Source organism: Eutrigla gurnardus, assembly GCF_963514095.1.
Source record: "Eutrigla gurnardus genome assembly, chromosome: 12".
Lineage (NCBI taxonomy): Eukaryota > Metazoa > Chordata > Actinopteri > Perciformes > Triglidae > Eutrigla > Eutrigla gurnardus.
The window spans coordinates 11929808-11951173 of record NC_139926.1 but is presented as its reverse complement, the minus strand read 5'-3'; the positions used below and the strand labels follow the sequence as shown (position 1 = coordinate 11951173).

General features: G+C 42.7%; 2 protein-coding genes across 2 annotated transcripts; one reads left to right on the top strand and one right to left on the bottom strand.

The window, feature by feature from the left end:
- Window positions 1–1209: 1209 nt before the first annotated feature.
- On the bottom strand, window positions 1210–5072 carry LOC311022075 (carboxypeptidase O-like). Its single transcript, XM_084023099.1, has 11 exons — window positions 4980–5072; window positions 4511–4574; window positions 4233–4334; window positions 3630–3740; window positions 3441–3557; window positions 3224–3317; window positions 2572–2664; window positions 2314–2423; window positions 2090–2174; window positions 1846–1926; window positions 1210–1750 (listed from the first exon to the last, which is right to left on the bottom strand). The coding sequence occupies exons 1-11, from the start codon at window positions 5057–5059 to the stop codon at window positions 1548–1550; spliced, it is 1140 nt and encodes a 379-aa protein (XP_083879225.1). The 5' UTR covers window positions 5060–5072; the 3' UTR covers window positions 1210–1547.
- Window positions 5073–5660: 588 nt separating this feature from the next.
- Window positions 5661–11010, top strand: LOC311022076 (melanoregulin; the record flags this gene model as incomplete). Its single annotated transcript, XM_084023100.1, has 5 exons — window positions 5661–5880; window positions 6016–6238; window positions 10320–10410; window positions 10514–10680; window positions 10933–11010. The coding sequence occupies exons 1-5, from the start codon at window positions 5804–5806 to the stop codon at window positions 11008–11010; spliced, it is 636 nt and encodes a 211-aa protein (XP_083879226.1). The 5' UTR covers window positions 5661–5803.
- Between the last annotated feature and the right edge of the window lie 10356 nt (window positions 11011–21366).

Here is a 21366-nt window from a genome sequence, read left to right as displayed (position 1 = left end):
ATCCATCCATTCTTCATTCACCTCTTCCTTGATGGGTAGGCTCGATTTCTTCCCTCCTCTCTTCCCCCGCTTCCCCTATCTTCGTGATTTATACGTCCACGGGGTGTTCTCCCTCTGCTACCCAGACGAGTGCTCAGCCACACATGCACACACACAAATAGATGGATGAGCTGGTGATAGTTAAACCCGCCAGACTTCACTGTGAATTATAATCACCTTCAATCTGGGTCTCTGAATCCCTGCCCAGTTCTTATGTTCATGTGTGTGTGTCATGTGTGATTATCTTTCATGACTGTTAGTGATGGAGCAGTGTAGTTTGTTCCTTGAAGGGCTGTGTATATTATGTGTGTGTGTGTGTGTGTGTGTGTGTGGGTGCACTCTGGAAATAAATATAAATCTCAGGGAGAAAGAGAAGGTGAGAGAGGACGTTTGATGGAATATATCTTAAGTTCTCGACAGAAACTTACTCTTCGACACAAAAGAAAGATATTTTCAAGCAAACTGCGAACAAAGGGCATTTTTTTCTAAATAGACTGTAAAAATTCAATTCCAATGAGAAAATGTCTGAAGAAAAGCAAAGCCCTCTGTTGTGGAAAAGCATGAGTAATGTGAGGATTACAATAAGACTAAACAAAAAATCAAAGACGCTCCGGCTCCAGGTAACAATGAGATGAATGACATCGACTGTCTGAGCTGTGGTTTATTACCACTGGCTCTGCGGTGAAGGTTCTTCCTCCCAACACTAGAGGACGCTAAAAAATAAATAATAAATTAAAAAAATCCTCATTAGATATGAATGGAAGGAAAATGTTACACGTTTTACCTTCTAATTCCACCCGAAAGGATGATTGATCCTTGCTATACTCTTATTTGTCTTAGTTCATAACTGCATTAAACACTGATGGTGATTTCTTTAATGTTCAAAATTTTATTTTGATGGGAAGAAACAGACCTCAAAGCATCTCCAAGTGATTATCCATATCCAGTATCCAATACTGTACACCGTGATTAAGGTGCCATTGAGTCATATGATATGTAATCGATGTGTTAACAAACAGAAATATCATGTCTGATTTGATCATGTTGGTTATAAAGGCATGAATGAAGTAATTAAATAGAAGCAGTAGTTTTACTTTGGACCTGTTACTGAACAGGAGCGGTGCAAAAAGGGAGTCAAAGAAAATGTGTGTTTTCTGTCTTCATCACCTGTGTGGCAACTGAAGAGAATGCTGGATAAATTGTAAAATATGTCTGGACTTGTAAATATGAGAAAGAATGCGCTGTATAAAAATGGGGCGACACTGCCCCCTGTTGTGAAAAACAAGAACAACAACACCATCATGTCATTGAAAATAAGATTTTGTTTTCTATTCTATCCCCTGTACTATATGTGGAGTACCTCAGCCTTTAAGGATATTAGCTTTATATGTCATTAATGAATAAGCATACATTTGGGTAAAACCCTCACTCAGACTATAGGCCTATTATAGACAGACCTGTCAGTGTATCCTCCTCTACAGCCTTGTGTGATTGATCTCGTCACTGGCTTACACCAAGACCCCTGTGGTGAGAAACACAGCCATGACAGTGCTCAAAATCATCATAGCGACCCCGGAGACAGCAGCGTTGGGGAGGGTCCCGCCGTTGAAGGCCTTGTCGTGAACATATCCGATGACGGAGAGAGCTCCTGCGTAGGCCTCCTCACAGGCTGGCTGGATCTGCTCCTCTGGAAGCAAGTGGCCGAACTCACCTGAAGGGTCGACATAAACCAAAATATTAGCACAGTAAAAGCCAGAGCATTATGTCTGGCTGGTGTGGAGCGTGCATTACTGAAGTCCAGCTCACCGGTGTCTCTCAGCTCAAAGGTGAAAGAGAACGGGATGCCAATGAGACGAGCCCAGTCGCGGCTTGAGCCTGAGTTTGGATCTGAAGGTCAAAGAGGATCTCGTTCATTCACACCGACACCAAAAGGCGATGCAAATTCCAACCTCTAGCCTAATTTGCTTCACTTTGTACTTAAGAGCATCACTGCGATCAGAAAAGGTCTTATCAACAGCAAGTCGGCTCAGTTTGCACGTATGCGTCTTACAGAGGATTTGTGGAGATGTTCCTACAGTGTAGCCCATTCCATGTAGCTTCTTCATCTCTGCCGCCGCTGCCTCGCCCACTGAGACCTGCACAGTTCACAAAAACATCTATCAAAGACAATGCTGCCAGGTTATGGTCAGTTAAAAAGTGGTAATACACACACACACACACACACACACACACACACACACACACACAGACGCACACACACACAAACAGACTTGCCAGTTCATCGTAGTTGGGTGCAGAGATCTCAGGGTGGCCATATGGCAGGAGTATAAGTTGCCCAGAAGAGTGGATGGTGAGGAAACACAGAGTCTGGTTAGCCATCATACCTGGACACAAACATTAGGATTAATATCCTGTATATATGTATACAAAATAAATGAAATAAAAGGATACATTCATGTGAATAAACATACCTGTATGATACTTTACCACTACTAATACAATATTATCTGTTAATGGTAGATTGGTAGTTACCAACAAAGTCCATCACAGCTTTGGCCTCTGGTTCGGACCCTGCTGATTTCCCACAGTAGATGTTTTTACAACTGTCAAATGACACACCAACCGCTGAGGAGAGAAACAACACTGAGTACACTGACACAAAACCTGTGATTATATAAGGCTGCTTTCATTAGGCCATGTCAGGTTTATGTTTAAAAAAATGTTTTCTTATGTCAAAAATAGTAATAAAATGTGAATTAATAGAGAACGACTCGTGAAAACCAACACTTAGGTGTCAGAGGGCTTGAGCTGTGTCGTACTATAATATTTAGCTGTACTCTGCCACAGAAAAGTGTAGATGTGATGTCAGCAGTAATTGACTTGATTTGGGAATGTTCACTGGTTGACATGTTTTTGAAAACAGCAGCCTGACAAGACAAAATACAGCCCCTGGAATTAGGACATATCCTGCTGCAAGGGCTATTTGGGCTACACTAACATTTCTGCAACTGTTAAGGTGATTTTTCCGGAACATTCTGTCTGTTTGCGTTCATGACTCGTTTTATTGAAGTGGTGCAAGTCAGAAATGTTTGAATCCTACAAACAGAGCTTTGAGTACCGATTAGATTGAAGCAAATTAAGGCTTATTGGTCATGCTGTGATTCCCCGAAAGCATGCAACGTACTTCCCCAGTTGGCATTAAAATTTCTGTTGAGGTCGACGCCATAACAGCTGCTGCCTGGAGGAGGGGTTGAACGAGACTTTCTCCACATACGGGTCTACACGGGAAACAACATGTCGACACAGATAGGCCAGAGAGTGTAATGTGAGTTACAGCATACTCTATAAGCGAAACAACCGGAGTGAAATGTGATTATGATGAAAACCTGAGGAGCACTCACGCTGTCATTGGCCCAGCTGAACATGTATCCATCCACATTGATCACGGGAGTAACATAGACGTCAAGGTTCTGCAGCATATGCTCCAGTTTCTTATCGCTTTTATACGAGTGCACTATCTAAACAAGCACATGTCAATGTTTATCTTGCCGGGGGGAATAAATCATTAAATTATGGCTCAGTGTACGAACCTCTTTGACAAACCACTGGCAGAAGGCGGGAGCGATCCACTCCCGAGCATGGATACCACAGTCCACCCATATAATCTTCTTCTCTCTGCCTTCTGGGTTTTGTAGTCCCAACTGGAGACACACAACATGACCCATTTTGATTTATACCACAAGTGTGTAGCATTGTGAGATATCTATTAGCAGATGGATGGGATGTCATATTCATTGCTATAGTTTCATTAGTGTATAATCACCCGAAACAAAGTGTGTATTAGCTAGCTTTTAGCTAGCTTTAGTTAGCTTGGAAGCGTAGTCCACAGTCTTGCGCCACCATGTTTCTACAGTAGCCCAGAATGGACAGACCAGCCTTTTTGCATCGTTATGGTACCTGAAGGCCACCGTAGTTCTCCAAAACGCTTGTCAAACTGTGGTAAGAATGACCATTCTCTGGTTTTGTGCCTAAACTTAACATCCTGTGAAAACGGAAGTTTATTTTGAAAGGATAATATACATGTCAGAGCATAGCTAGCCATCCCAAAACGTTGAAAACTAACACTAGAGGGAGCCGAGTGCACTAATTTGTCCATGTGTCCACTGCTGCTTGTTGGAGTGACTGTTGAATACCTTGAGCAGTGTGATATTTCTTCCTTCAAACGTGCGTCCGTAGACGGCGGAGGAGATCAGCTCTGGGTTCCCTCGCTCCACGTCCTCCATCCACCGGTATATCTGTATTGCAATTTAATCATTGTTATAATTCAGTCTGAAAATGGTATGTATAGTTTTCTTTGGCCCATCTGTAATCTATAAAGAATAAAGTGAAAATCAAAAGGTAAGAAACTAAAACGTGATACAAAAAACAGGCGGATTTATTTAGAATCAAATATCCTGTGTGGTTATCTCACCTGATCCATGGGGTGATATTTGGTGTAGTCATACATCCGTGTGGATTCCAAACCCTCCACTAAACTGGGAATTTAAAAAACAGGATTATGAATACATTGTTAAAAAAAAGGAGATGGAAGTAAGTAGCTTGAGTTACACATAAGGGCATGAAAAGGACCAAGTCAGCTATGAAGCTATTAATACATACAGTGACTGCAGAATATATTTTTTCTCTTTTATTTTTCCTTATAGTGTATAGTATTATCCTTATCATTTACCGTTTTGTGTATGATCGTTTGAAACTTCGTCACCACCTTTGCTGTTTGTATTGATTTTCATATTCACTTTATTCCCTGTCTTGGTTGTTTACATTGTATTAAATAAAGAAAACAGTTCAGAAAGGAATCATTTGCAAGAGAAGTTGATTTCATAAAGGTCTGAATGTATGCGATTCACAAACATCACGACCAAACAAACACCACCACTCACCTGTCAGATGTCCCTAAAACGCTGCATGAAATCAGCAGGAACAAACCGGGGAACCAAAACGTTGGTGTCTGTTTCTCCATTTGCTCGGTCCCCAACTCAACGTCACCTTCACCTGTTGTCTCTGCTCCTGCAGCACCAACTTACACTGCTGTCGGTCACCTCCAGCAGCAGAGAGGTGACCTTTGATTTCAGCCATCACGTTGACAAAAACATTTCCATTTCTTTTCCAGGCTGACACAGAGGTATGTCAGCTATGAGGGATCATGCAAGAGAGAATTATAAATCAGTTATGTATTAACATTTATGAAGTTTCGTTAAAGTTATATAACTGCTGATATCACCATAGTAGACCTACTGCTCTCTGTGTTGTTATCTTATCCAACACTAACACCACATTATGCTTCTGTGGACACATTTAACATGACGAGGTACAGAGCAGATGGCCCATGCGTTTACAACTCCAGATCTGAACTACAGGCTTTGCAGTGAGCCTGTGTTTCGCAGCGATAGAGCTAGAAAGCTATGGCTCACATGTTGCATTCTGCACCATCAGGAGTTACTGAATAAATGTGCCATTCATCCCTGAGCTGTCCTGTATGTGTGTGTGTGTGTGTGTTTTTTGTTTCCCCTGTTTGGACTCACGTGGATAATGTAATTGACAGACGACTCTCATTCAGGCCAGGCTAGGCTCAGGGAAAGGGGGACAGGCACAAGTTAAGATATTTCCAGGACTTTTAGTCTTCAAGTCTGGATATTTCACGTCGGAAACATTTGGATTTTGTAAAGAAACCCGTCAAGGTGTGATTGTTTTGGGATTTTTTCCAATGGGTGCCAGGTTCACCATCTGCTGCTGTCAGTACTATCTGAAACACAACAGGGAAGAGAAGAATGCTATTATGCGGTGAGATAAACACCTGACAGACACGATGAAACCCTAAAAGCTCTGCCTCTAATTTTATTTTTACATTTATTTCAATGAACCAAATTCAATTTAGTGAGTTTTTAAACTGATAATATCCTGTTTCCTTCTTGCCAGTATGCGCGCCAAGTCAGCTTCCAGACAGCCAGTGTCACCCAGTGAGTCCAGCGACAGTGACCCAGAAGAGGAGAGCCTTTTTGGGCCACGACCTTCGAGGAAGCACAGCGCGGATCTGTGGGCCAACACGGACAGACCCTGTGACTCCTCCATCAGCAGAGGATCGGACAGACAGTTACAGGCATTCATCACCATGAGAGACCAGGCTGACAAGGCGACAGAGGTGAGAGACACAGAGAGAATGTGAGAGGGAAATAAACACACAGACACAGAGACAAAAGCAGCAGCATATCTATTCATATCCTTCCTCTCTATACAATAAAAATAACAAACATGGATTTGTTTAACAGTGACAAAACTGTGGAAATAAAAATTCTGCTAGGGCGCAGAATTAAATCCAAGCAGTAGAAGGATTTGCTAGCATTATTTCCTTATTTAGATTCGCCACATGTTTGGATGCTAAATGATGCTGAGAGTGGCGTTGATTGTAAATTCTGAAATAAAATTGTGATTAAGATAAAGCTATGACAATGCAAACACTGCGTTCACCTTCCACCGTGTATATCTCATTCATCTGTCTGAGACACATCTGTACACATACTGTACGCAACCATAAATGTACATCAATGTTTCACATAATACATAATTAGGATATCCTGAAAATGAAAAAAAGTCACTTTTTTTACACTTTAAAGATACTTTTTTTAATAATAGTTTGATTGTGTGTAATTTGGGCCAATAAGATGTTGACAACGTGTCATGTCAACAAATTTATGGAAATTCATCTGTGAATTATTGTCTACATTGTCTGTTAATAGCTGTGATCCTTAACAAAAGAGTGTTGTGTTTCCTCAACTGCGATTCAACTACTCATTTCCTTATTTTTCCCGAAGGCTTTTAGAAATTCTGCAAATCTAGTTCCAGGAGTACCAGGAGGTATTACTGTAATTAAGTCTGTGCGTTCCCTTATCTGCTCCGCTGCAGCTCTCTGATCTAATTAGTCAATAACAGGAAAGAGCACAAACAGGTAGCTCTGAAAGAAGCCTTTGACTCACTTTAAGTAAATGAACAGTAATTAATTATGTTCAGTGCATGAGCTAGAATCCAAAATAACTTCATAGAAACACACACACACACACACACACACACACACACACACACACACACACACACACACACACACACACACACACACACACACACACACACACACACACACACACACTCACTACAAAGAGTAGACAGAAAATACTTTATCAACTTACTCAATCAGTGTTGACCTGATACTCTCACAGTCACTTACTGTTTGTTGTTTATTAGGGGCTTAGAATTGGTTAGACATCCAGTTACTATCTTTGTATGTTTGTGTGTGTGTCTCTCACTTACGACTTTCTATGAAGTTATTTTGGATTTTAGCTTGTGTGTGTGTGTGTGTGTGTGTGTGTGTGTGTGTGTGTGTGTGTGTGTGTGTGTGTGCAGGCTGGATAATGGTATCTCTGAAGGATCCCTGCAGTACTTAAAGTACCTCCATATCTCTGCAGAAGGAACACATTAGGACCATCACTCCAAATGTCAGGATATCAGTGATTGGCTGCAACCTCTGAGCAGAGAGTTTGAGTTTGGTGACCATGTGACAGTCTTGGTGTTGAGAGTAACAGACTGCAGCACACAGTGGGCACATTGTGTTGATAAACCAGCTCCTTAATGGAGATGTAGGCCAACAGCCTGGCTGCCCATTCAAAGGGAATAGCCACTGAACCATCCCAGTCGTGTCGTGCGTTTTTAATTGGGCCTAATAAACTCAAAATGGGTCTGTTACATTAAACATACCCCTATTGTGAATTTTGAAACTTTAACGTGTATTTAAAAAAATGCTTAAATGGCTAAATGAGACACCATCAAGCCGACTAGTCCGCTTTTACAGCAGCATTGTGTCTACTCGCTCTCATGCGACCGTGCTGCAGTTTGTTTAGCTTCTACCAACTACTTTTACTCTTCAAAAATGTTGTGGTCATTTGTGAAGATTATCTTGCTGAACAAAACTACATCACACTACTTACCCCGAGTAAAACTCCACAATACAGTGGAGGAAATCCCAATGGCTCTTTGTCGAGGGAACCAGTGTGACGCCGACGTCCAGGGTTGACCTACAAACAGCATTTTATTATTATTTACTCCTATGATTTCCCTGCTGTGAGAAAGGCAGATATTTTTGAATCTATTATTTCCATTAAAAAGTCATACATAAGGAGCTGTTTTCGCTCATGATTAGACCTAAAGCGGTAATGCTTCCAACCAAACGGTGATTAAAAGTCATTACTTACACCTATTTTATATTATTCATTCATTTTGTGATTCAAATTTGGATTTCAACATTCACATTATATATACAGTAAATCCAAAAACAGGATTAGACGATAGGCGATAAGGAAATAAATACATTTAAATTCAATTAAGAAGAAAGAAAGAAGGAAAATGCAGCTTTATGGACCCACCCTACTCCTGGCACCTGATTCATTCTCCCTCAGAGTAATACCTAAATACATACACTTATACATATGCATACAGATACAGGCAAGTCCTATCCACTAGTACTCCCCACCTCCTCAAAGAGTTTGACTAGAATATCATGCAGAAGAGTCTGATTGTCTGCCCAGTTTTGCTTGGAATATGTTCTACCCTGCCAATCATATTTTCAAAGGCAGCCGTCGCCGTCATGAGTTTGAGCCACTTTGTGAGCTCCGGCATGTGTGGGCTCTTCCAATTTCCCAGAATAAGCCTTGCTGCCATGATAAAAGCCTGTGAGTGTCAGCCTGATCCCTGCTTTGGTGAGGCCCGGTGGAATAAGTGCTTTTCCCCCTAGTAGACATATTTGTAGGGATTCTGGTAAATGCTGTCTGAGCAATCCTTCTATCCGAGAGCATGGAGATGCATGCCTTTGTTGCATACCAGCATTTACTACCCCGCATTAAGCCCATTTAAAACAGTTTCAGGGGTGTAGAGTAATATCCTGCAATTTAGTGGACAAACTTGCATCCCTTGTTGGCCGGACTACCTTTGATATTATCTCCTGTCATACATCTTTTCTAATCTCATTGCCAAGCTGCGTTTTCCACATCATTCTCAAGCCTTCACATATTCTTTTTGGTATATTTAATGTTATATGTTCTATAGATATATTTAGGTAGAATGTGAGGTATGAGAATCATAGAAACTCTTGAATCCCATTCTCTTCCTTCTCTCAGTCCGAAAACAGACCTGCTCCTCAGCTGTAAACATCTCCACAAATTCCCCTTCTCGGTTCAATTAAATAATTCTTGGAGGACTTCAAATGATCTAAATGAATTATTAGTTAGCGATGTTTTCCACAAAAAGACAGATGAGAGGGTTGTTCCAAGTAGAGGAGCTTTGTTTGTGTTCAGAGATATGTGAGCCCCCATGCCCAGTGAGGGTGTTGTACAATAAGGTTTCTATTCTTCTGCCTGTTTTACTGTGTTTTTGTTATGTGATAACACATCCATTATACCAGATGGCGCTGGAAGAATCGTCTCAATCTTTTCCCACCCAGGCTTGGATTCATAATTCGTCCAATGCCGTAGTTTATCATTTCAAAAGCCGGGCCATCGTTATCGCTTCAGGCGATTGATTCAAAGTTTTCTGTCATCCAGAAGAATTTCTTAAAGTTGTACTCGATAACATTTTCATCTATTTAATTGTCTTTTGAGTTACTATCGATCAAAGAGTGAGTTAAAACAATCATGATATGACCCACTAATGAAAGTGCTTGTACTTGCTGCTCTGCCAGAAATAGGATCTCCATGTCTGTGGTGACATTCCCGCACAAAATTCAATGGTGGCGCTCTATTATTATTATTATTATTATTATTATTATTATTATTATTATTATTATTATTATTATTATTATTATTTTTACGTCAGTCAGCAGCGGTTGGTCTGCCCCGGTGGAGCTACTCACGGAGTCAGGCTCCCTCTAGTCTAAAGTGTGACTGCCAACGAGGGAAAACGAGGATCACAATTGGCGAAGCCTTGACATGAACTGACGTCATACAGACGACACTGTTCGGTTTCCAAAGGAATTCTGGGAGATGAGGTCCCAGAGACTCTCCTGCAGTTACATCTACCGCCAAAGAGGCTGCTAGAAGCAACGTATCTCAAATCTTACGCAGTAGAACATTAATTAGGTGATTATATTGTTAAAAATGTCCTCAGGGATGTTCACTGATATCATAGAAATGTCATTGAATTAAACAATTTCAATATTTATATTTTGTGTTCGCTTATAGGAATGGGAGAAGCTGAATTATGACATATGCTCTTTACGCTACGCCAGACGAGAAGTCAGATCTCGATGGAAGAAAATCCTGCTGCAGCTAGGTCAGACTCCGACGTTGTTCTGTTCGGATAATATCTGCTACAGTCGACTCTTATCTGCCATGCTTTGTTGTGGGTACGTGATCTGCCCTTCATCTCTCTGAAGGTTATCAGTGCGAGGTGGATGCCTTGCTGTGTGAGAACAGACGGAGCCAGTTCAGTCGAGATCAGGAGCATCTTAAGAAAGCAACTGAACTGTTGAAACAGCTGCTGGACCACACCTCTCTGTTTCCTCCAGAAACTCAACACCAGAACAGATACCTCTGTGTTATGGTACGCACACACACACGCACACACACACACACACACACACACACACACACACACGCACACACACACACACACACGCACACACACACACACACACACACACACACACACACACACACCCTCCCTGTCCTCCTCTTTACCTTCCCTGTCTTCTGTTGTTATATCTCTCTCCATCCATCGGCATCTGTCAAAGCTCCAATCTCACCTGATTCATTCCTATCACGCTCCTCATCTGCCTCCATCTTTTCCTCTCAGGACCGCCTGGTGTCACTGGACAGTGCTGAGGACTTTGTCAGACTGGCCAAAGTCAAATATCCCAAGAAAGTAGGATGACAGAAAAAAAAGAAGACATAAAGGCTGGGAGAGGGGTAAAGAAATATGTTTAAAATACATATATAAATATATCTCCTGATGATTGAATGTATTTTTATTCCACTGTGTATTGGTTATTTAGATAATTAAACTCATAATGCTGTAGAACATATAGTTTTAAATTGATTTTCTTTTTGAAGTAAGATTTAAACTCTTCTAGCATTTCCGTTACACTGTTACACAACATTAATTTTTTTGTGCTCTTTTGGTTGTTTTTTTTCTATTTGGTATTGTAGGTATGACACCACATGCATTCCTCCACGGTGAACAAAGAACCAAAAAAAACCCCAGAAAAGTCATGATGAATTGAAGTAAATGGGGGCCACAGTTCACATCAGCAAAACTCTATCAAAACATCTGTGGTTCTTTGTATGTGTGGAGAGACATGCAAGAAAAACAACGTTTTATTCAACAAAGGATGAGTTAATTGAGACAGTCCATTTCATGTCTTTATCTCACTATAAAATAATTTATAATGCATGATGACAAACTGTGTGTTTTTCTGTGATATTGGGTTGTTTCTTGCTCACCATGTCTCACATTAAGTATATATGCTCACAACTGGAGCTGCTCAGTCAGTTTTTCTCTATCAAATTTGCTGAATTTGGCAGAATCTAACACTGCGTTATCTGCTATATCCAAAAGGTGGCAGCATATACTGTAGCCATGGGAGGGAGGTCTGTAACACAGATGGAGTAAAACTTTATCACATGACTTGTGCATGAAGTTGAGTGTATTTTGCATTAATTGTTGAATGAATTATATAGGATAATGAGGAATATAGTTATCCAGTAACACCTAATAAGAAACAAGAATATGATGGTAATTAAGCAAATACATGGGACATAAAGCTTCCCTTTCTTAATTCCCTTTCTTCAACATTTGTGCAGGGTGATAATGTCCCATCTTGACTTCCACTGAACATCTTTTTTGAATAACTACGCAGAGTTAAACCGTAGGGAAGCTCTCTCTGTGCTTCCAAGAGTGTGTGACAGTCTCTGTGCAGCTGATGACTGTGGTATGTCGTACACACATTCATGCCTGCATGCACACATGCACACAGAAAGAGAGTTTACTCTGACCCAGATATTGTTCTATCCAAGGCCATTCCCCAAGTTTGGGAAACAGATGTGGAAATAAAAAGGGGGGTTGGGGGGAGGGGAGCAGTACAGGAGGCAGACCGATGGTCTGGCAGCACTGAAAGGCATTGTGCTGCCTGCACCTTTTTCTCATTACACCACTGTGTGTGTGTGTGTGTGTGTGTGTGTGTGTGTGTGTGTGTGTGTGTGTGTGTGTGTGTGTGTGTGTGTGTGTGTGTGCATTTTAGATCGAGTAATGCTGACATCATTCTTCAGGCGTTCTAAACTTCAATTAAAGTCTAGGATTCTACAACGATGTTCTTGCCATATGAATGATTAAGAGGACGGTTGTACAATATTGGAGAATGATGGTTACGATATCGTCACCCTAGTTCTTTAAGCACGGGGAAAAGCCCTCTACTGGACCCTATGGGTCAGTCCCTCCTTTATTTCATTTGCTTGAATGTAGCCAGCCAATCAGAACGTGTCTACCTGAAAACGAGCGGTAGGGCCCCCGTAGTAGTGGGCTCCGCCTGTGCATAAAGAAGTAGGGTTACAATATCGAACTGTCGTTCTAACCGAAAAAAGTTCTGCCTTCTACTAGATCATATGGTCAGTGGATGAAGCCTGATGAATGCACACCCTGCCACCACATAACACCGATCCAACCACACTGACCAACTAAAGGTTAGATGCTACAGCCCACCTACTTCTTTGTAACCTCGGTCGCCACAAGCGGCACCCTCCAGTGGTCAGAAATGAAGTCAATGCGGAAGTGTCAAAGCTTGCAGTTCCTCAAATGGATTCTTCAGGCTGGCTCCAAAAGTGAGTCCAATCCTCATAAACCCCCATGTTAAAATGCCCAACTTTACAGCCTTTTATAAAAAAATGTTTTTCTATTTGCATAAGTTAGGGTGGGAGTTACAATAGATTAGAGTAAAAACAACAGGTTTGTTACACTCTGGTTTCCGTACATGTCCATGTGTATCTGTATCTCACCATAGGAAACACTGTGTGTGAATGTGTGTGTCTGACATGCTGCCAAAGCCCAGTAAGTCATCAGGCTGGAGTGCATTCTGCTGACACACTCATGGAGACGATGGTCATTCAGGCTGTGGCTCCTGCTGATGGTCTTATATTTTATGAGAGTCTTTAGTGGGGCGTTGTCCAATCGCACACGAGCAGCAATGGCTCTCTCCTCAGAGTTTTGGGTAATCGTGGTGAAGGTATGTTGAATGAAAGGTCTGTCCATTTTGTCTTCTTTTTGCTTTCCATAATGGTTTACTGAGTTAGATATCAAAGTATGTGATGACTGTCGATGTGTCGATGTGTCGATGACTCAACCAACCAAAATAATTGAATCCAGTGACATATCCAATAAACATCATAACGTCATAACAGTGACTGTATAATTATTTCCTACTTCACTCCAGGAGACTAAACATGTTTGATCAGTTACCTTTATCACTTCCATTAACACTTCTTAAGTCTGCACAAACAGGGACCTCTCATCATGAACTCACTGTGCACATATCCTGACAAATATTCTACCTTACTCAGATGAGGACCAACACTTGTTTCTATTTTTTTTCGCTCTTTTTTTTTTATCGGCAATGATATGTTGTGGTTTCTTTCTTTCGACAAATGTACTTATTGTAAGTCGCTTTGGACAGAAGCGTCTGCTAAATGCCCTAAATGTAAATGTAAATATTTGGTCTACAATTTCCCAATTCAGACATGTGACACCAGATGTGTGCTTACACACTAAACTAAAAAGGTAACCCTTAAAACCTGCCTACTTAAGCATTTACCACAAAGCACTGCTGTGACCAAGTACAACCTCATGCGGTTCATGCTATAATAGAAAAGATAGAGCATTATTAATGCCAAAGGGAATTCTTGTGCCAAAACATGAACAAAAACTACAACGGAGGAATTAAAAAATAAATAAAATACAGCAATCAAAGGTAGATCATTCAAACGTTACTTACAAGTAGGTGCCTTTGGGGTGGACCTTCCTACTTTTTTTGTGTTAAAAAACGGATGTGGAGCAAAATTCCTCCTTTGCCCCCAAATTGCAAAATCTGCCACTGTTCCCAAGTAAACACATACATCATTACATATATGGCAAGGTCAATCCCTGATAAACAGGCCACCTCTTCAAGGTCTGGGAGTGGTTTAAGAGGGGTTCAAGCACGTAATGGGTCAGTCCCCTCCAGTAAGTGTCTGGGGGCGACCCAAAGTGGGACCGACATCAGTTGCAATAAATAATAATCTCCACAGACAAAACAACAACACTGGAAACCAGCAATAACGGCACTGAAATTATGTGCATAATAATCTAATAAGCATTGCTATCACTATTTGATGGATGTGAGTGGTAGTAGTGGTTCTGCACACACACACACGCCACATACTCCAGATCAACAATACACATGACAAGTGTTACTTTCTCTGTGTAATTTTTTTGTTTAATTAATTAATTAATGTCCTGAGATGAATGTTGTTGTCTATAAATAACATTTAATTGAAACAAAGTCATCACTGCAGCAGAGACACTGAACAGCCCATCTCCTTCATCATGATCCAGGTCATCAACCCCACGATGAAGCCGGTCTCCCACATGAACTCCTTCCTCCACAGGTTACTCATGGCGATATTAAAGATTATCCCGACAATGAAAATTCACCACAATCAACTTATTGTGCGTTTCTTTAATCGCGATTTTCAATAAAATCCTATATCGTCCCACACACAACATGGCTGGGAATCGTATGAATATATTTGGATTGTAGTTTAATATGCCATAAAATGTTTTTCAAAATGCTATGTGCACATAGTAATGCACATAGTGAAAGTGGCTGGTCAGATCATTGGTTTCCCGCTCCCCTCACTGCTGGACATTTATGGAACCCGCCTTACCCGCAAAGCGTTCAGCATTGTGGGTGACCCAAACCAACCCCCTCACACAACCTCTTCAGCCTCCTGCCGGGGTACAGGAGCCTCCAAGCCTCTACTACCAGACTGGCAAACGGCTTCATCCACCAGGCTGTAAGGAAGCTCAACACCCTCCCCTCTCTCCCTCCACTCCCCTCTGCCCCCAAGAACTCTGAACTCTGACCCCCCCATCAGGAAAAGCACCAGTCACTTTACAGATCATCAGTGCCCTTAATTGTTTAAACTGCATCCATATTTATATAGTTCAGATATTGCATTACATTGCACATTTTCATCTCCTGTTTTTCTACTTACTTGCACTATTCAGTTTTTTTGTGATTTTGAATTTCTCTTGCACTACTTGGAATTTATTTTATTTATTGTACATATATTTTGTTTTGTTATATTGCACCGTGGGTCGGAGAGAAACAAAATTTAAATTCCTCTGTATGTCTGGCACATATTGCAGAATTGACAATAAAGCTGACTTTGACTTTGACTTTGATTATAAAGTATGCCATGAAAATGTCATGGTATATTATGTTGCTAAAAGTAATTCAGTATGGGAACACCTGAGTTCATATATAAATGAGTTAAATCAAAATAGTTCATCTACAGGGGAATAAATACGTTAAGCCTTTTCCACAAATTCATGCAAAAGAAATTGTGTGAAGCTCAGCGTGAGTGTGAACATTGGACTCACAGGTTATTTAAATTAAAGTCACACGTACAAAATAATTACAACATGGAAGCCAGTCCAAAACGACAGCAGTGTACCTGGAGAGTTGTTGCTCATTATGTTGCACCTGACTGCAATTAGACTGGATACATCCTACAGACCCACCACCTGAGGCTGACACACACACACACACACACACACACACACACACACACACACACACAGTAATTTGTAACGGATGTTTAGAGAACAAGGTAAATAAACCAGGCAATGGAGTCTTTTTGACTCCTGACAAAAGGTCGGAGGTCAAGAGTCTGGTCAGGAAAGACAACATTATTAAGTTGCTTTCAAGTCCCAACTGCAGTTTTAATATTGTATGTCACGAGAAGCATATTTACAGTTTAGAGTCTATAGCATTGCCAAATGCACCAATGTCTTTGCAATGACAGTTAACTCTCATTCTAAGCTGCTTTTGGCTTTTATAGGTTTACAATTCTACATTGCTGTTTCACTGTGCCACATTTGTGTAGAGCATGTTGTTCTCAAAATCACATTGATTCTAAGCTTCAACACACACCACAGACGGTTGAGCAAGCCTTTGGGCTGGGCTGGGTGTGTTCTACAGCATGTCTGTGGTCATCAGTGGTGGATCAGTAATTACACAAGTCCACTGACGCTCTTGAAATAACCTGATTTAATTTCCCTTCAATCAAACATGATTAAAGGAGATATACGGAAGTCTGCTGGATTTAACAATGCATGTACAGTTACTAATCTCCGGTGACTGCATTGGTCTTGTGGGTAAGCATCTGACAAAAGTACTTATATATATACTATATATTTTGAGGCCTTGCATTCCTGGACAACTGATCAGTGATAACACCTGAATCTAAGAACACACATCTAATTCTCAGGTCCCAGGACCTGGTTTGAACCGATCAGCATTTACACAGGAGTTAAGGATACGTCCAATCTCAAATGTTTTCTCAAAAGCCCAACATATTTAGATATAGTCCAGATTTTTAGGCATTCTATCTTTTTTTTAAAATATTTCAGAAAAGCTCCTAACTTAAGCTCCTAAAAGTCAGTTGCTAAGGAGGCTAGGTTTTGGTTTGGTAACGTCTGGCTCCGCCCCTGTGCAGCAGTGTGTGTACGTAGTATAATGTATATGTGTGATGATGTGTGATTGATGTGGTTGTGGATGTTTGAGTTCACACAGCTGTTGAGACCATGCCCTACCACCAACCTGCCGATAACCAAATTATCGCATTCAGGTGGAACTGAATTGCTGTTTTCATATTTTTTGATGTAGTATGAAGTCTATTAGGTTATATTTGGACTGAGTATATTGGACACACTAAACATGTTATTGCTATATACCACATGTTAAACATGTTATTGCTACTAAAGCTGACCAAAAAAAGAAATTATGAAACAATGTATGAATAGTTACTTGTGTGTAGCAAGGAAACACAAAAAGAATGAAGAAAGTGAAAGAAAGGGGCGTGATCCTTTGTATCCTTTGGTGAAAAGAATAAAACGTGATGAAAGGGGAAAAGAAAGAGGAGGAAGCAAAAACAAACAGGCAAAAAAAAAACATGACAATAAGTAAAGATTGTTTTTCTTATCTCCATCTCCCCCTGGTCGTCTTTTCAGGGAAAAGTCAGACAGTGATTCATACACTCCCCCATATGATCACCTGGCTGGGTTTTTGATGAACACTCATCTGACTGTCACTCAAAATCTACCTGACCTGCAGCCGTAACCACAAAGAAGCCCCACATTCAAACCCACTGGCGTACACCGTTCCTTTGATGTGAATCAGCACCTCGTCCTGATGGCATATAGACTGCAGCCATACTGACAAAAGGAGAGAAGAGCCTTCTTTGTTGTAACAGACGGCCTGGATGATGTCATGTAATGACGGTGCTGGATGGTGATGGATGAGTGGCTCTGCTTTTAATATACAGAGACAAACAAACAGAAAGACACGCGAACACACACGCACACACACACACACACACACACACACACACACACACACACACACACACACACACACACACACACACACAGGTATAACATAAACACATGGTGTTCTTACCTTAAAATAGTCCAGTCCAGTGTTTAATACCACATAGGATTGGACGTCCCACAGTAAATTGTAGGAGGCAGTGAGTGTCCGGTCATAGAAGCAGCTCTGGAATAATAATCTAATTGTGATTCCATGATTCTGTCTACCACAGCCCAGAACCGTGACTTCATATTCTATGTTTGTCTCTACAGCATGACTTTCCATCAAGCATGTCTTTTCTCATTATGATGGAGTAAATTAGAAAAGATGAATGTCAAATAAGGGACATAAGTACAGTCCTGAGTTCAGATTGAGCTGAAGATGAAAGTGTTAAAGGAGACATATTATGCTCATTTCTGCTTGTTGACATGGGTCTTTGATGTCTAAATGGAATGATAGTAACATGCTTTGGTCGAAAAAACCCAAGGATTGAGCACAGCAGGGTTCTCAACATACCAGTTTCACAGCCCTGCTTTCAGCGGCCGGATTCAGTGACTTTCCCTTTAAATGCTAATGAGCTACTGCGTGCGCCGCCCAAACGGTCTTGGCACCGCCCACCTCTTCCTGCCGGGCGTAAGACGTGAGGACGCCATTTTGTAACCATAACAACGGTTGATTCGGGGGAGAAATGGCTGCCGGACTCGCCACCGAGAATCCTGCCCGTATACAGGCAATTGAACCGGGCCGGAATGTCGGGACCCGTGCCCTCAGACCCGGGCGAAAAGCCCTTGCAGCTCAGTCACGCTCCGGCCAGTCCAGGTCCGCGCCAAGCCACAATTACGCACTGCGAAGCCGGACTTCTGCTCCGCCGCAGACCCGTAGACCCTCGGACGCGTTGCGGGGAATCCAGACGTTAAATAGAGACCTCAACCACGCCGAACTGTCGGGACTCTCACCGTCAGAGCTTGCTGAAAAGCCCTCGGACATCGGTCAAACACCGGCCCGCCCAGCCCCACGCGAGTCCACACAGGCGGACTCTCCGTCGAACGCGAAACGCCAAGACGCGCAGCACGCAAACCAGCCGGGAGACAGACAGCTGAACATGGCCGAACTCGGGCCACTTGTGCCCACAAGGCTGTGTGAAAAGCCCATGCACCTCACCCAAGCACCGGCCGGTCCAGCTCCGCGCCGCGCCACAATGACGCACCGCGAAGCCGGACTTCTGCTCCGTCCGTAGACCCGTAAAACACTCGGACGCGTCGCGGGGATTCCCGCAGGTAAATAGACACAAGAACCCAGCCGAACTCTCGGCCCTGATGCCCCCAGACCATGGTGAAAAGCCCGCGGTCCTCACTAACACACAGGCCCGCCCAGGTCCACAAGAGTCCACACAGGCGGACTCTCCGTCGAACGCGAAACGCCAAGACGCGCCGCACGCAAACCAGCCGGGAAACAGACAGCTGAACACGGCCGAACTCGGACCACTTGTGCCCCCAAGGCTGTGTGAAAAGCCCGTGCAGCTCACTTAAGCACCGGCCGGTCCAGCTCCGCGCCACGACACAATTACGCACAGCGAAGCCGGACTTCTGCTCCGTCCGTACACACGTAAAACACTCGGACGCATTGCGGGGATTCCCGCAGGTAAATAGACACAAGAACCCAGCCGAACTGTCGGGACTATCACCCTCAGAGCTGGCTGAAAAGCCAGCGGACATCGGTCAAACACCGGCCCGCCCAGGTCCACATGAGTCCACACAGGCGGACTCTCCGTCGAACGCGAAACGCCAAGACGCGCCGCACGCAAACCAGCCGGGAAACGGACAGCTGAACACGGCCGAACTCGGGCCACTTGTGCCCACAAGGCTGTGTGAAAAGCCCATGGAGCTCGCCCAAGCACCGGCCGGTCCAGGTCCGCGACACGCCACAATTACGCACAGCGAAGCCGGACTTCGGCTCCGTCCATAGACCCGTAAACCCTTGGACGCGTTGCGGGGATTCCCGCAGGTAAATAGACGCAAAAACCCAGCCGAACTCTCGGCCCTGATGCCCCCAGACCATGGTGAAAAGCCCGTGGTCCTCACTAAAACACCGGCCCGCCCAGGGCCACAAGAGTCCGCACCGGAGAACCGGGAACTCTGCCGGTAACCCCCCCGATTATAGGCTCAAAACCCCGGCCGAACTCTCGGGCCTGACGGACTCATGGCGAGCTCCAGACGACCCCGGCACCAGGCGGCCCCGTGGACCCATATGAGGACCCGTGCATCCGATGACAGAGCAGCAGTGCTTGGCTTTCGGCTTGTACATGGTGGCGGTTAGGCTGTCGAGTACAAGTGAAGCGAGTAAGAAAAAATGGCGGATCCTTGTTCAGGTAGCCGGCGTAATGTGGGCGGGGATATGCCATGAATATGCAATGACTATGCAATAATATGCAAAAGACCGGATTGTGACGTCACAATACGGTCAAAATCCAAACGGCTCGTTTAGAGACTAAATTCCTGACTCTGCCAGTTACTAAATATTGACTTAGTTGTCAAAACTCATGTTTAAGGGGTCGGGAGACACCCCGGATACGCAAATATACAAACTAAAGCAAGGAAAAAGTCAGTTTTGCATAATATGTCCCCTTTAACGAAATGTAATACTTTAATTTATATAAAGACTTCCTGTCAAGAAATTATAAGATGCAATGGAATAGAATATTAATAGATATGTTTTCTTAAGTGCATTATCGGCTAAAAATGAGAATTTTTTTTCAAAGGTTTTTGTTGCCTTTGAATGTGCCGATTGTTTCTGCATAATGAGCAGGACGTCTTCATGAAGCCATCCGCCATCTTTCTACAGGAGCTCAGAATGGAAAAATTAAACGCTGATAGGAACCATTCACACGGTCATGTCTGGCACACATGAGAAGTTTCAGTTGGTTGCAATCTGCACCCTCACCTCTAGATGGTGACAGATACTACACACTAGAGCTGTTAGTAATAAACATCTGTATCTACTGTATTGCCTATGTATCCAGATTGAATTTATGGCCCATTGCTGAAAGCGCTTGCGAGCAGCGCTCTCTGGCAAGTTCTAGAAAGATCCAAAAACACACCTGCATTTACCACTTATTACCATAGGTGACGCCAAAGACAACGAAACGGAGATCTCAACATAGTAAGTTTAAAGACTGGTATTATCCCATATTTTTCTTGGGGCATTTTTACACCTAGTTTTTTCTGGTCCAAATCATTTGATAAGTTTGTAAACTTTAAAGCATTTTCTATCCTTGGTTCAGATTCTTTTTGCACAGAGAAAAATCCAAACAAACAGAAATGCATCACTCCAAACCTGAGGACATTCATCTGATTATTGGTCAGGTGTGTCTGGGGCAGGAGGAGGAAAGTGAATACAGGAAGAAGGTTCTTTGTTCTAGACTAGTGCAGTGGCAGATGTGGCATTTCCTTAACCGTGATAATTATCTGGGCAATCAGGCAGCAACCCAAATGCATTCTGCTTGCTGCTATGACTACTACACAAGCTGCTACAGTTTGCCTGCTCAGCTGCATCCTAGAATGCAAAGCTCCCATGGCTACAGGAGCCGTTTAGCTTAAACGTATGTAGTA